The sequence below is a fragment of the Catharus ustulatus genome, chromosome 8 (assembly GCF_009819885.2).
Source record: "Catharus ustulatus isolate bCatUst1 chromosome 8, bCatUst1.pri.v2, whole genome shotgun sequence".
Taxonomy (NCBI): domain Eukaryota; kingdom Metazoa; phylum Chordata; class Aves; order Passeriformes; family Turdidae; genus Catharus; species Catharus ustulatus.
This window is the reverse complement of record NC_046228.1, coordinates 12074466-12088347: the sequence shown is the minus strand read 5'-3', so window position 1 is coordinate 12088347 and position 13882 is coordinate 12074466. Positions and strand designations below refer to the sequence as shown.

At 46.4% G+C, this 13882-nt stretch overlaps 1 protein-coding gene across 6 annotated transcripts in view; it reads right to left on the bottom strand.

Annotated features, from left to right (window-relative positions):
- SH3PXD2A (SH3 and PX domains 2A) overlaps positions 1–13882 on the bottom strand; it is a 237910-nt gene that overhangs the window by 105923 nt on the left and 118105 nt on the right. For 2 of the 6 annotated variants that reach the window (XM_033065581.1, XM_033065583.1), the window contains exon 1: positions 6899–6974. The exons of the other annotated variants lie outside the window; for them this stretch is intronic. In XM_033065581.1, the coding sequence (XP_032921472.1) occupies positions 6899–6900 (2 nt within the window). In that variant the 5' untranslated portion in view covers positions 6901–6974. Of the gene's footprint in view, positions 1–6898; positions 6975–13882 lie in introns of those variants that run through there. 6 annotated transcript variants of the gene reach the window in all.

Below are 13882 nucleotides of genomic sequence, written 5' to 3'. Positions count from 1 at the left end.
GTGGCCAAGGTAAGCTGCTGCCCACAAGAGCTCAGCTGGGAACTGCTCTGGGTGCTGCTGGATGGTGGGAGGACATAGGAAGGGCAGAGACCCCAGCTGTCCCAACAGCAGCTGGACACAGCTCCAAAACCTAGAGCACTGTTGCTCACGTTTTTCAGTTCATAATTACAAATATATTTTCCTCTTAAGACCATTTTACAAACAGTTCATAACCCTGTGGCTTGCAAATTGCCCAGCTCTGGGTCAGATTGTTGCTTGCAATTGTAAAACATCAGAAGTCACTTGATTGAATCAGGTTAGTGAGGTCCCCTCTCTCCCTCCTCCAGCAGTAGTCATTCTTTCCTTTACTCTACTGCTTAAATCTTTATTCTGCACAGCTCCTGCCCTTGCACAGTCTTCCATTTCACCTGCAAATGAAGAGTAATTTTCCTTAAGAGCAGCATTTGGAGATCTTTGATTGGAAATTTGCCCTTGTTCGATCATTTTTCAAAAGCTTTGTGTTCCAACCTTCTCACTGTTTCAGGTTAAACGGAGCAACATGGATAATGATCTTACTGCAAGGCAGGAGCAGGGCCTGGCAGGGAATATTTCAGCCTGGCTGACAAATTCCCATAAGGACTGTATGTGGTCTGCAGGTACCAGTGTGCTGGAGAGGGAGGGAGGGAGGGAGGGAAGGATGGATGGATGGATGGATGGATGGATGGATGGATGGATGGATGGATGGATGGATGATGGATGGATGGATGGATGGATGGATGGATGGATGGATGGATGGATGGATGGATGGATGGATAATACAGGACAAGCAGAGGCAGTTCCTGCCATCTCAGGAAGAGCTGTGCCTGGGAAGCTGTGGAGGGAAAGACCTGCTCTGAGCTTTGCTAAGGAGCATCAGTGTGATGAGGCAGCAGTCCAAGGGAGCTGCAGCAGATGTGGGGTGGAGTTTAATCTGTCCTGGGTCAAACAAGGAGGCCAAAACATGGATTAATACACAGTGGGTCAGGCTGCCCTGGCAATACTATTTGGATGACAGCAAACACCCAGATTAGGTGCTGACAACTCCCCTAACAGGATCACGCAGGAAATCTGGCCAGAAGAGCTGTCACTGACTTTCACAGCCAAAAACATGAGCAAGCCAGTGACACCTTCCACACTGAAGCCGTGCCGAGTGCCCTGGCACAGCCAAAGCTGGGGATGAGAAAAGTTTCCCTTTCCAAGCTGGCTCTTTAGCTTGGTGGAGCAGGAGCAAGGAGAGCCTGGTGATCTGCACAGTTTCCCAGGACTGCAGAGATGATTCAGTCTAGTACCAAGTATTAAGGAGACAATTAGATAATCTTCAATCTCTTCCATATGCTTACAAATGTCTGATCCAGGTGTCGTTCTGGACTTGTTAGTATTGATGTCCAAGACTGCAAGTCTGCTTCTTTCCCATTCCCTCATCAAGTCTTAATGTAATGTATTAAATACCAAAAAATTACTATCATATGACTGATGGAAAAAGATAGGGCTGTAACACCTAATAAGAAGCCAGGTGGAAAAGCTATTTCATATCTGTTCATAGCAATATATCACAGCTTTCCCACTGCTGTCTAGAGGAATTTCTGCTCTCTGGGACACGAGAGCCAAGAGAAAGCTTCATCAGGTGAGCATGGCAAGGGGGTGAGGCAGAGCATGTCCCTGGAGGGAGCAGAACACACACACCACCACGTGCAAATCCATGCAAACCAAAAGCATTTTTTTTCCAGCTCAGCTAGTGTTCTTTGCTGCACAATAAATGCATGCAAAACATCATCTCCCCACAACGCGGCAGTAGCTGCCTGCAGAGCCTAGAACTCATGGCCTTCCCATATCCAACCCTTGTCATCAAGTGGAGCTGTTTATACTGCATGCTACAAGCTGTGCAACAAATATAGCTTTGCAAGAGGGTTGGAGAGTTCTGCAAAAAACACCAAGTGCAAACCTTAAAAATTTTTAGTTATCATCAGACACAGGGACAGTGAACCATGGCTGTGATAGAAGTACTGTACACATATACACATGCATACACATGCATACAAGAGCAAAATATTATTTCCAGCATCAAACAGCTCTTGACACATAATGGACTTTTGGCTAAGTTTTGTGTTAAAACCTGCCAGAAATCCCTGCCCTCTGGGGCAATGTTGAACACAGACCATTTTGTGGAGAGGGGATGGATGTGCCTGTTAAAGTCCCTGGCTGCCCTCCAGCTGAGGAAGTCTCTCTCCTGGCTTTCTGGGAGGGGAAGGACACGGGGCAGGTGAAACCCTGCCCGCCCTGCTGGGAGCTGTTTGCTGTACCAGCTATTGCTGGTGAGGGATGTCAGACTGAAGTGGCCTCTCCCAGGTGAAGCTCTTTGTAAAACAGATACCAGAAATGGGAGGGAGACACTGGACACCAACCCAATTTCACAGCAGTCTCTCCTTGTAGTCTGCAAGAATGACAGGACACATGGGAAGAGCTTGTGCAAGCCTGGTATAGGAAACTGTTCCCTCCCTACTAGTGAGTCCTCTTGCTGACATAAAGGGTCCAATTCATTCCCTGGTACTTGGTCTCCATGAACACAGCCTTTACCTACATATCTTCATGCTGCTGTCCTCATGAGTCCTCCCTGCAGTGGCGGTCACAAGATCAGTCCTGTGTCTCCACACCCTGCTCCTGGGGAACATGTTAGCCCACCCACACCTCAGGCTGATGAGCTGTGCCCATGCATGGCCCTATACTGCTAGATCTGCTGGGAGACTAAATGAGTGATGACACCAGAGACTGGATTGAGGGGACAATTTAAAAAGGCAATAAAAGAGACAAGGTGTTCATCAAGGAGGGGCACAAAAGCAGCAGATGAGTCCCATTTACCTTCAAGCAATGTTAGTTCAATAAATGTTACAGACCTTGGATTCATGAGCCATTTTCAGCCAGCAAGGTTCAGAGGACCTATGGACAATCCCCTGAGCTTGGGAAGCAGTGACATGCACCTTGCCCAGGTGTCCCAGGTGTTGCCAGTCTCACACGCTCCTACATTCTTCACCTGTGGCACTCTGGTCTGCTTTCAGAGCTAAGGAGGCTTTTGGGAATCCATCCCCAGATCAGCAGCACAGGACTGTGCAATGAAAGGACTGCTCTGCCTTCAGCAGAAACTTCCAGCCCAGCACAATTCTGTTTCCAGCTCCCATGTAACCTGTCCCTCAAGCAGAAGGAGTGAAGGAACACATGCTGGCCTTACTTTCCCATCTCCTTCCACCTCACAATGGAGACATGAATGAGGACTGAACTGTTGAGACAAAATGTGGGTAGGGTCAGCCCTGTACGTTGGCCTGTGGTTTGTGGAGGAGAGCAGGGTCCTGTCCCAAAAGCTGCCACAAGCCAAAATCTGGCCAGCGTGTGGTGGCCAGAGCCCAGGCAGGAGACAAAGCTGCTCTCCATGGCACACACAGCCTGCTGGGCAGTTCACTGGTGGGCAAGGCTCAGCTTTCCCCACAGTACCTGCAGCAGTGGGGGCTGCTCCCTGGCAGCCTGGTGCTAACTTTGCTCTCCCTCTCATGTGGTTTGGATGGCATTTCCCTCAGCCCTGCCAAGCCAAGAGCCCTCATCTCTCTGGGACACACAACAATCTGCAGGCAGGGTTGGCAGGGCCATGTGCTGGGGTTAGGGAGGCTCCTGTGCTGGGGGCAGCAGCAGGGTGAGCAGGGTGGGGGGCTCAGAAAAGTGGGATGGGCTCCTGTCCAGCTGCCCCCAGCAGGGCTGTTGTCTTGTGATAAGAACTGTCCCTCAGCTCAGCTCCGCTGCAGGAAGTTTGTTCCTGTCACCCCATTTCCCACCTCCTTCCCCTCTCTCTGCAGGTTGAGGAGGTCAAAGCCCTGGAATGTGCGGAGGAAGAAGGGACACAGGAGCAGGCTGCCTCTGCCACCCTCTCCCCAGCCAGCCCCCAATGCCTGTGGCAGGACCTTGCAGCAATGTGCTTACAGAGAGGAAAGCCTAAGAGCAGCTCTGGGGGTTTGGCTGCCTTCTGAGCACAAGCCTGCAGCAGGCTGCTTGTAGACAAACAAGTCATCCCTATTATAAATCCTTTATTTATTCCATTTCCCCACCCTCCTGCCAGAGAGTTCGTCCCTGGCACTGTGCTGGGCAGTACAAACAGCTGATTCAACAGCCAGCAATGGAGGGGAAGAGGTGAGAGCCCAGAGCTGCCCGTGCTTGACACAGGACTCTGCTGGCAAAAATAACTTCACTTCTAGAGCTCCTCTGCAAGCACAACTCCCCACAAAGGGGATCCTCTGCATCCCCTGAAGCTCCCTCCTCTTCTCTCCGTGCTGAAGAGCAACAAATTAACATTTCCATTCTTTCCCATAAGGGTCACTGGGTTGAATGAGAGGAGGGAGAATGTTTGTCAGCTGTCACGTCAGCACTTTGCAATGCCTCTTTCTGTGAGTTCTACACAGACAGGTTCAAATCCTTCCTCCAGGTCAAAGCAACAGAACCCACCAAGTGCAGCAGCAGAAGCAGGATGCACAGTGGTGCAAAGCTGAGTAATCAAGTGCCCCACTTCATACCTCCATAAAATGCCTAGGGACCGATGTATGCCCAGGGTAACTCAGCTGATATCAACAGCATTATCACACATGGTGTCTGCCCAGTGATGTTACACAGTCCCCACAGGGTTGCTCACTGTGCCAAACACCACATCCACCCTTGCAGCAAGAACCAAGAGCTTGCTGCAGGATCTCCCCCAAGTGCTGGACTTTGCTGGCAGCCTGTGGGGAGGTGGTTCCCAACCTCTCCCTCATTGTAAGGAAAGTCCTTGCAGCAGAGCACAGGGAGAACTCCAGGTGGTTCCTGGGTTTGGGAAGACATTTGCAAACCAGAATTATTACTTTCCTATTATTTTCTATTATTATTTCCCCAATTCAACCAGCCAGGGCTGGTATCATGCAACACACAACCAGTGTGTTAGTGTTACCCATTACTTACATTTACCCTTCTCATGTTGCTCTTTGATATCAAAAGCCTCAAGGTCAAAGAGAGGAGGATGACTTTGCACCAAATGCATTCATGTCCTACAGGTGACAGGAAAAACCTCTATCCAGAGAAAAATGGTTCTAAAGGTTTTGTGAGGCTCAAAAGGTCCGCAGCATTAATATTTTCACACCCAAGCGAGTTGCAGCCGTGTGTTGTCACTCCTCCCAGGATCACAGAGGAGCTGTAGGCTTGGAGGAACAGAGGATGGATCTTCTTTGCCATCTGTCTGAAGGAGCAATGCAGCCTTGACTCTTAAACAGTCTGCAGGTCACTTACAGTGACCCAAGTGACTTTTGCCTTGCCATGATTCCTTAAAGTTTTTGCCACTGATTCCTTAAAGTCTTGTCCCAAGTCCCACTGGCAATCAGAGCAGACCTTGCCAATGGCAGCAGCAGCAGCACAGGGGAGATACCTACAAAGTCCAGTCCTTTTTATTAGTCTTTCAGAAAGGGGGGAATTGCTGCAAGAAGCCTGTACAGAATCCAAGAAATTGCAACTCTCTGCTTCTTATTTCCACCTCTGCGACCTTAGAATAAGTGATATTTAGTAACCAACAGAACAGTGCTGAAGGTCCTTGCAACCTGCAAAGCTCAACCAAGAAACTCATCCCCAAATGCTGGCAATGGCTGCCCCAGCTCTAATGATCCCCTTGGAGGCTCTTCTGCCTCTCAGCTAAGCACAGTAATACTGAGTTACATTTATTCAGACCATATGTAATACACACAAGAGCCCATAAAAGCTTAAACAGCACAATAAACATTTGGAAAAGCACAGTGACCAGATTTATGGGTCTGGATACCTGCCAGCATGACCCACCAGAATCAGATCCTTAAGTTTTTGTGTAAGTCCAAGACATACACACAACACAAACACAAATGTGCTGTTATCCTTGGAAAAAAAGACAAACAGCCCCCAAAGCCCATCCCCAGCACTGGAACATGACGGCCTTTCACTGCATCTGATTGGACTTTGTTTAAATCAAAGCCATAAAGAAGGTCTTGGCGAGGAGAAATAAATGTAGCACGACAAAACTTCACCCCAGAGCACACTGTAAAACTGACAAAGAAGGAAAGACAAAAAGATTTAGACACTTAATTTCCACTGAAGGGGAGATGAGTCCTGCTGTAGAAAAAGAGCTGTGCTTTGCCAAATTCCAAGATACTTTTGTACAAAGTTTCCTCCACAGGAATGATGTGATACCTCCTGTGCCACCTACCAGTTTGGAGGAAGGGGATGATGGCTCAGCAGAACAGAAGACGTGTGAAATGATGACAGATCCCAGGGTGTGAAAAACATTTTTACCTAAGGAACTGCAAAAACCTTGAGCTCTGAGTACAAATGACTTTGGGATAGTGGGAGAGCAAGGCACCAGGGAGATGTAGAAGTTTCTCTATTTACCAAGCTTAAGAACAGATGAAAGAGTTTCAGTTCCCTGGCTTCTTGGACATTTTATGGCACTAGGTTTTTTTACCTCTTTTACATTTAATAACAGCTATGGCTAAACACAGTATTTTCAATACCTACAGCCCCTTCCAGTTCACAAAGATGCTTCACAAGCAGGATTTAGCACAGTCATGAGCAGGAGTCCTGGCTCCATGTCTTGTGCCCTTGTGCAGGGCAGAACCCCATCCCAGACTTAAAGCAAAAGGAAAGAGATAAAAGAGCAGCACAAGATACTGCTTTTGAGAAACCTGCCTCATTTGTTATGATAAAGGAGAGCATTACGGATTAGCTGGCAATACATGGAAGGAGTTGCCCACCTCCCACGCATAATTTCCCACAAAATGTTTTTACAAGTTTAAGATGAGCTGCTACATAAAGTTATACAAAAGAAAGGCTGAAACTTGATGACAGATTTACTTACATAAGGCTCAGGACGTGATGATGCCCTTGCTGTTAAAGGACCAGCTCGGAAGCACTGCTCTGCCTTGCTCATAAACTGCAGAAAAAGGCTGTTTGTGTTTATCTGCTGCTCTGGGAGGTGGGTTGTGCCCTGAGAACAAAAGCCACATGCAAGGGCGCATTCTCTCACCCACTGGGACAGACACACTCAGGGACAGCTTTGCTTAGGACAAGGTCTATCTGCAGCACCAGTGGCCACAGAGGACAGAGCAGGGGGGCTCTGGTCAGAATGCTGCAGGGTGCCAAGTGAAGGCCACACATTTGGTGACCACAGAATCAGGGAGAAGGCACAGAGTAATAAAGGGTCCTGTGGGAGGAAAAGATGTGTGGAAGCAAGGGCCACATGGTGTGTGGAAATGGAGTATGTGGCAAGGGAATGTCTTAGTAGCTCCTGGGAGGAAGGACTGGCAGTTAAAGGTCTGTGGAGGGCGGCTGCGCTCATGTTAGCCCACAGGACAGCTCACACAAGAGGAAAGGATGGGAAACACAGGACAGGCAGGGAGAGGGCAAAGCCAGGGGAAGAGCAATGCACTGTTGACATATCCCTCTTCCACCCCCTTGGGAAGGAAAGCTCTGCTCAAGCTCCAAAGCTCTCTGCCTGAGAGCTTGAACAGCCCCAGGTGAACCTCCTTGCACAAACAGGGGCTGGGGGTACCTCCAGCACAAGCTGCCACCAGCAAGGACTGCAGGAAGGGACACAAAGGACACAGTGGAGCAGGCAGCTGAAGCAGAAGATACCAAGGGCTGGTTCTGGACAAGGACTTGCAGATGGAATTATCGAGCCAAATGTCACAGTGAGCCAAGCCTGCAGCCCTACACAGACTGATTTCAAACAAAGTCTTGCCTCCTGAGCAATTTATCGTTTACAGCAGATTGTGCTCCCAGTTCTTACAGAGATTTGGTTGAAGAAGAAAAGGGAGACACAACCATCAGCCCTCCTGCCCTCCTCCATGCTCACACGATCCTTTCCAGAGCTGCCATGGGCACAAATGCAGGTTCCTCTCCCACATCACAGCTACAGCCCACCTGCTCTCTGTGCTGTCCTGGCATATGAAGAAGTGTGGACTCGTTGTGTCACTTCTGCACAGATATCTGCTGCTCATCTCAGGGAAGGGACTTCAGATCAGGCAATTCACCACAGTTTGGGCAAGAAGACAACAGCGAGAAGGTCAATCTTCAGATAAAGATCCCCCTTCACATGCTGATGAGCAGGGGGTGAGTGTGTGGTTTTTTGGAGGACTGTGAGACCAGTGATTGGAGCAGAGAATTCAAGGGCATCCTGATGGCTAGTCCCCCTCTATGAAACCTAGGGCAAACTAGTTCAATGTTTCTTTAGCACATTTTCCTCAAATATAGAATCTTGCAAAAATTGACATTGATGCTGACTCGATTCTGTAGATCCTGAAGTTATATATCAACAAGTCAAGCTGCTGGCATGCCAGGGCTGTTTACAGAGGCAAATGGCAGAAAGTATGCCAAAAGTCACAACATGAGGCTAAAATCCAGACCTTCTGGCTCCTGTTCTATCCTTAGTGACCTTTCAAAACCACTTTCATACTTTTGCTTCCCTGGTTCTAAAATAAAACCTGTATTTCACAGTCTAGCTGAGAGGGTTCACGTTTGGGCCATACCTGGAGGTGTACAGTGAGATAAGTCTATAGAAGGGCAGTGCAGTACTATTGTCACTGCTCATACTGGATGACTTACATGATGCTTTCCTTTCAGTATTATTATTAGGACCAATCCCTGGGAAGATTTTTGATTTCACTAAAAAAAGAAATAAGACAGATTATAGACAGCTAGGGACAAAAATAATCTGTTCCCATGTGGTTTGTGCTATTTAAAGGGACCTAATACCTATTCTTGAAAAGACCAGTTTCAGAAGACAAACAACTGACATCTGTTAGCATAAAAAAATTTGGAAAAATAGACTTAATACCATTTTTCAGAAGCTTTAGCTGTGCCTGAGATGACCCACAGGGCAGCAGCAAGCGGGTGGAAGCATGCCCTGTGTGACAGAGCCTAGCCATTTCTTCTGTCAGAACACAAGCAGGGAATAGTTTTTCTAACCAATTTTTGGAGGAGGATCTTGGTTCCAAGCCAGGAGGTTGAAGGGTGAACAGAGCAGCACAGGGTTTGGTGCACAGGGAGAGTATTTTGTGCCATGTTCCCACATTTCTGTTCACTGTCCCAGCTATGGTCAGGTGGGAAAAAAAGCGATGCCGTCTGTTCAGCCTGAATTCCAGTTCCATATATTGGGCTGAGTTCTCTTCTGCTGAAGTATCTGGTGGTTGGAAAGAAGCCACTGAGCTAACAACATCTGTGCCTCACAATGAACAACAGTTAGAGGCAACAAGAAACTGGCAGAGATTGGGAATTTGCCCCAGACAGCACGAGATAAAGCAAGAAAGTCTTATTCCTCCTGAATTCCTTCTGCATCCTCCATGGCCATCTGCTGGGAAAGCTGTCTGCTGGGATCCAGGGCTGCAAGGATTGGCTGATGTGAGCATGGGGCTGGAGCTGAAGAATGTGAGCAGACTGAGCAGGGGGACACAGCTGTGAGTACAGGGATATCCCAAAACAGGAACCAGGGCAGGATCGCTTTTGGTTTGGACATAGAGTTCCTGATCTTTATGCAACTGCTGTGAAGTATTGATCTTGTCCTGGTCTAACTTGGAGGTGATTTAGAGATGTCCATAAAGTGGAAAATCCCAAGCTACAGACTTTAGTTTTTGTGTGGTTATATCTTTGTGTTTTGCTCTGGGACCAGCTAAAACTGCAGCAAAACCATTGGTAAAGACAGAAGGACACATTCAATTAGTGCTGGTGGTGCCCATACAGTTTCTGTCACTAACAACCAGTGGGAAATCATCAAGAGATGTCTCAGACACAGCATTCAATGGGAGATACTCAGCACACCATCCACTGCTGTCTCATTTATTCTGAACACTTAAAACAAAATGTTGGGGCAACTACAGAGAGAAAAAGGCTGAACATAGAAAAGTAAATTGGCTTTTCTTTGTCAATGATATTAATAGGCATATTATCTAATTTCCTTGGCTTACTGATCCACAAACTCTAGTTACAAGACAGGATGGGATTTCCTTGAGGTCATTCCCCCAAACTGTGTGAGTTGTTATTTTCCTGGCTCACCCACAAACAGAATGGTTTGCTCTTCTGAAATACTAATGTCCAACTGTTGAAAGGTTTTGCCAATCAAAACATTGTGGCCTTACCCCATTTTAATAATCTAAGGCATCAATCTCCCCTTTAGTATTTGTTTGATGTGTTCTGCACCCTGCTGAAATATCCCCTCCAGACCTCCCTGAGCTCAGGCTCTGATTGAAGAGAGATGCCATGCATCAGGCCTGCAGCTTTCTCTCTGAAATGTTTAGCAGGGGATGGTGGTAAAATGTATTTATTTTCATGTATTGAGGAAAGACCATATATTCAGCCTCTTTTTTTTCCATCACTCAGAGATGGGCCTGAGGCCAAAACGGTGCTGCTAAGCTTGTTTTCTATTTAAAACCTTCATTTTTATTAATAACCCTTTACAGCCTACACACCAGCACTGCGGGAGTTGCATTTCCGTGTTATGTCATCGTGAACCGTTATGCATTTAATTCCTGTACCCACAAACCCATATGGACATCATTAAACACACACCATACAGCATTAAAACTGTGTTCCATAAAGTGTGATTTAGAAAAAAAAAAAGAGCTATGAAGTGGGGATTTCTTTTTTTTTCTTTCTAAGGTCATGGGAAAATGGAGAAGTAGGGGAGAGAGAAAAGGTTCAGCAGTGCTGCAGGTTAGCTCACAGCTCTCCACGCCTGCATACTGAAAACCCAGCCCGCCTTATCCACCACAGAAGATTAATTACCCAGGAACTCCAGGCTGGTGATGATGAATTTCAGTTTGGCAAACCACAGAGACAACTTTGACAAAAATTACAGGCACAAAACAGCAAAAAACCTTGGCAATTTTATTTCTGCCAAGTTAGTTTTCCATGACTTCTTTTCTCCCTGAGAGCTGCCCTTAGCAAGGCAAAAGAGCAGGTTTGCCCATATTGCTGAGCTAGTGTCAGTTATCAGGACCACTAACACATATGAGGGTGGCACAGAGTTTGCTCCCAGTTTCTGTTCCAGCCCCAGAATGGCTCATTCTGTGTGCTATCCAAACAGTTAAGCCACCAATGAGGCAACTTGTGTACCTTCTCTCATCCCTCTGTTATCTCATACGTGGTATTGGGATGAAAAGATATGGGGAAGGGAGAAAGTGATAGAAGAAATACGTCAAAGAGCAAATAAAAGCAATGAACTGAGTACCAGTGGGACAAATAGAAATAAGTGTAGCAATGCTGGGAGAAACAGCACAGAACATATTGAGAAAGAAAACAATATCCAAGGGATGTAAGGATAATGAAACAAGCAAACAAACAAATCAGAGACAGCTAAGAATGACACAAGAAAATATATGCCAGAATGAGGCAGAGAATCTGGTGCAGTCAGGGATAAAGCAGTCAGGTAAGAAAGCAAAAAGAAGGCAAGAGATAAGAACAAAGCTCAATGTAAAAATGTCCTGTAAAAGATTTAGGTACATATGTAGATCAGGAGACAATAAGCAAATTGCCTACAGCACACTCTAGATACCTTCCAATGACCTAGTCAATTATAGCAGAATGAGACCTGCCAAGCCCTGTTTGATGGATGAATTCCCTCTGACCACGGAGCAAGTGCTGGCTGAAGTGATCAGACCACAGTGAAAATGGTATCTGACAGGATATTACAGCAAGCACAGCCAAACAAAGGTGCTCTACAAAGCCTTGTGCTTATTGCTTTCTCTCAGAGAGCCTGCACTCCCTTATGGAGACTGTATTGATGCTTCATTGATTTTACAGCTACGCAATTAAAAGGCCCCCTCAAAGATACAGATGAAGATAGATATCTAGTTGCTTTCATGCCCTTTTTAGTTGGGTTTTGGCATTTTTTCAATGAAAAGGTTGTAAAAATGAATGCATAAAAAGAGCATCCAGGGCACACACAAATTATTTGCTCTATCAAACCTCTAAACAATCAGGCCAGTTAAGCTTTCTGCTGTTTTGAGATATGTGTGTTTAAAAGTCTCCAAGGGTAGATGTTACCCTCATCCCTTGAAAGCTGGTGATTTATTTCAGTTAAAGTTATGTTTGCCCCACAGCCTGTGTGCACATACTCCATACCTGCCCATCTCCAGGCAAGAAAGAAGAATTAACATGATTTACAGAGGGGGCTACTGATGAATGAACCTCCTTTGTATCCCAGCCCTCTCCAGAATTTTTCATTCCCATCAAACAAACATACACATGCACACACACACAAATAACCCTGGGTGCACGTGTGCTCATGTTGAATTCAATACAGTTACTGTGCAGAGAACTACCCACGTGCATTAATGTCTGGGGGAGGAGGAGGCTGCTCTGGGGATGAGGCTGACAGCAAGCTTAATGTTATCTAGCTGCATTACTCTCAAGGTGAAATGTTTTTGACATGTGTCTCTGTTGGGCTGTGTCCTACTTCAGTCAAAATCAGGAATTGACTTTGATGTTTTGAAAATCAAGCCTTAAAAGAAGAAACAGACCTGGCTGGCAAAACATTTTCAGGAAACTTGCAAAGGACCACTAAAGCCATAAGCAGTTAAATGGGCTTGTTTTTGTCTATTTTGGGTAAGTCCTCTCTTAAACTGAACATCATATATTCTACGTACACGGTTCCATGGCATGTGAGTATATCTGAGCTGAATGAATCTGAAGTGGAGGTAAGACTGGAGATTTTCTGAACATATATTAAGATAGACAAAATCACATCAAAAAGCAATGTTTGTTTGTTAAAGCCCCAAATTCTCTGTTTGCTGATATTAATTCAATCTTCTCTTAAACACTGCTTATCCTGCCAGAGATCAGGATGTATTGGGCAATAAACCAGGGCTCAGTAGTTTATATGCCTGTCCACAAAAAAATTAACTATAAACTACTTGTCAGGAATCTGCAAGCACAAAATTTTCTGATTTATGAGGATGCTGAAGGATTGAGCCAAGACTGTATATAAAAAAAAAAAAGCAGGCAAAAAAGGAAGAAAAAAGTATTAATTATATAAATCACTGGAGACTGGCCTTCCATAAGAAGAGGAGGAAAGGGACTGCTCTTCTGATGCCTATTTCATCCCTTGCCTAACAATCCAAAAGCACATAACTTTCAAAGAACTGCATTTTTTCACAGGCTGGAAGCACCACAAAGCATCCTTCATCAGCCTGGCCTTTTGGCTGTTCTCCTTCTCCAAATGCAAATGCTACATCTGGAAAAAGCAGTAATCCTCTCTCCTGCCTGAAAGCCTCCTTTTATCTCCATTCTCCTCAGAACTCCTACTCCTTGCAACTACTCACTCTGACATACTACTTTATTGAAGGGATTCAAGGCTTTCTGCTCATCTGCTGAACGTCTGCCTCTTATTAAAACCCCAGCTCACCTCTGGAGCTCTCTCACGGGTCACCCTGCCCTCCCTCAGCCAAGCATCTGTAACACAACCCCCTCCTGAACACTCAGATGAGCATGAGCACCACAACAATGAACATGAACAGAAGCTTATTTATCAGGGCTGGCAAGAAAAGCATCTCATGAGCTGGGCTGTGCAGCTCGGCCACGGGGGCTCCTCCTCCCCCAGGGGATGACACTGGTGCATCAGGAGCATCACTAGCACTGCTAAGTGCAGTCTTACAGAGCCCGGCTTTGTGCATTGAGGCAGCAGCAAACAATAAGAGAGCTTTCCACTGACCTCTGGCTGCAAGAGCTTCCAGCTGTTTGCAGCGTTTCTGCAGTACCCTGGCCCTCGGCTTCACTGCAGAGATATGTGTGGAGGTGAAGGAACTAAGCCAGACCCAGCAAGATGCCTCAGCATCCAGGTCACCAGCTG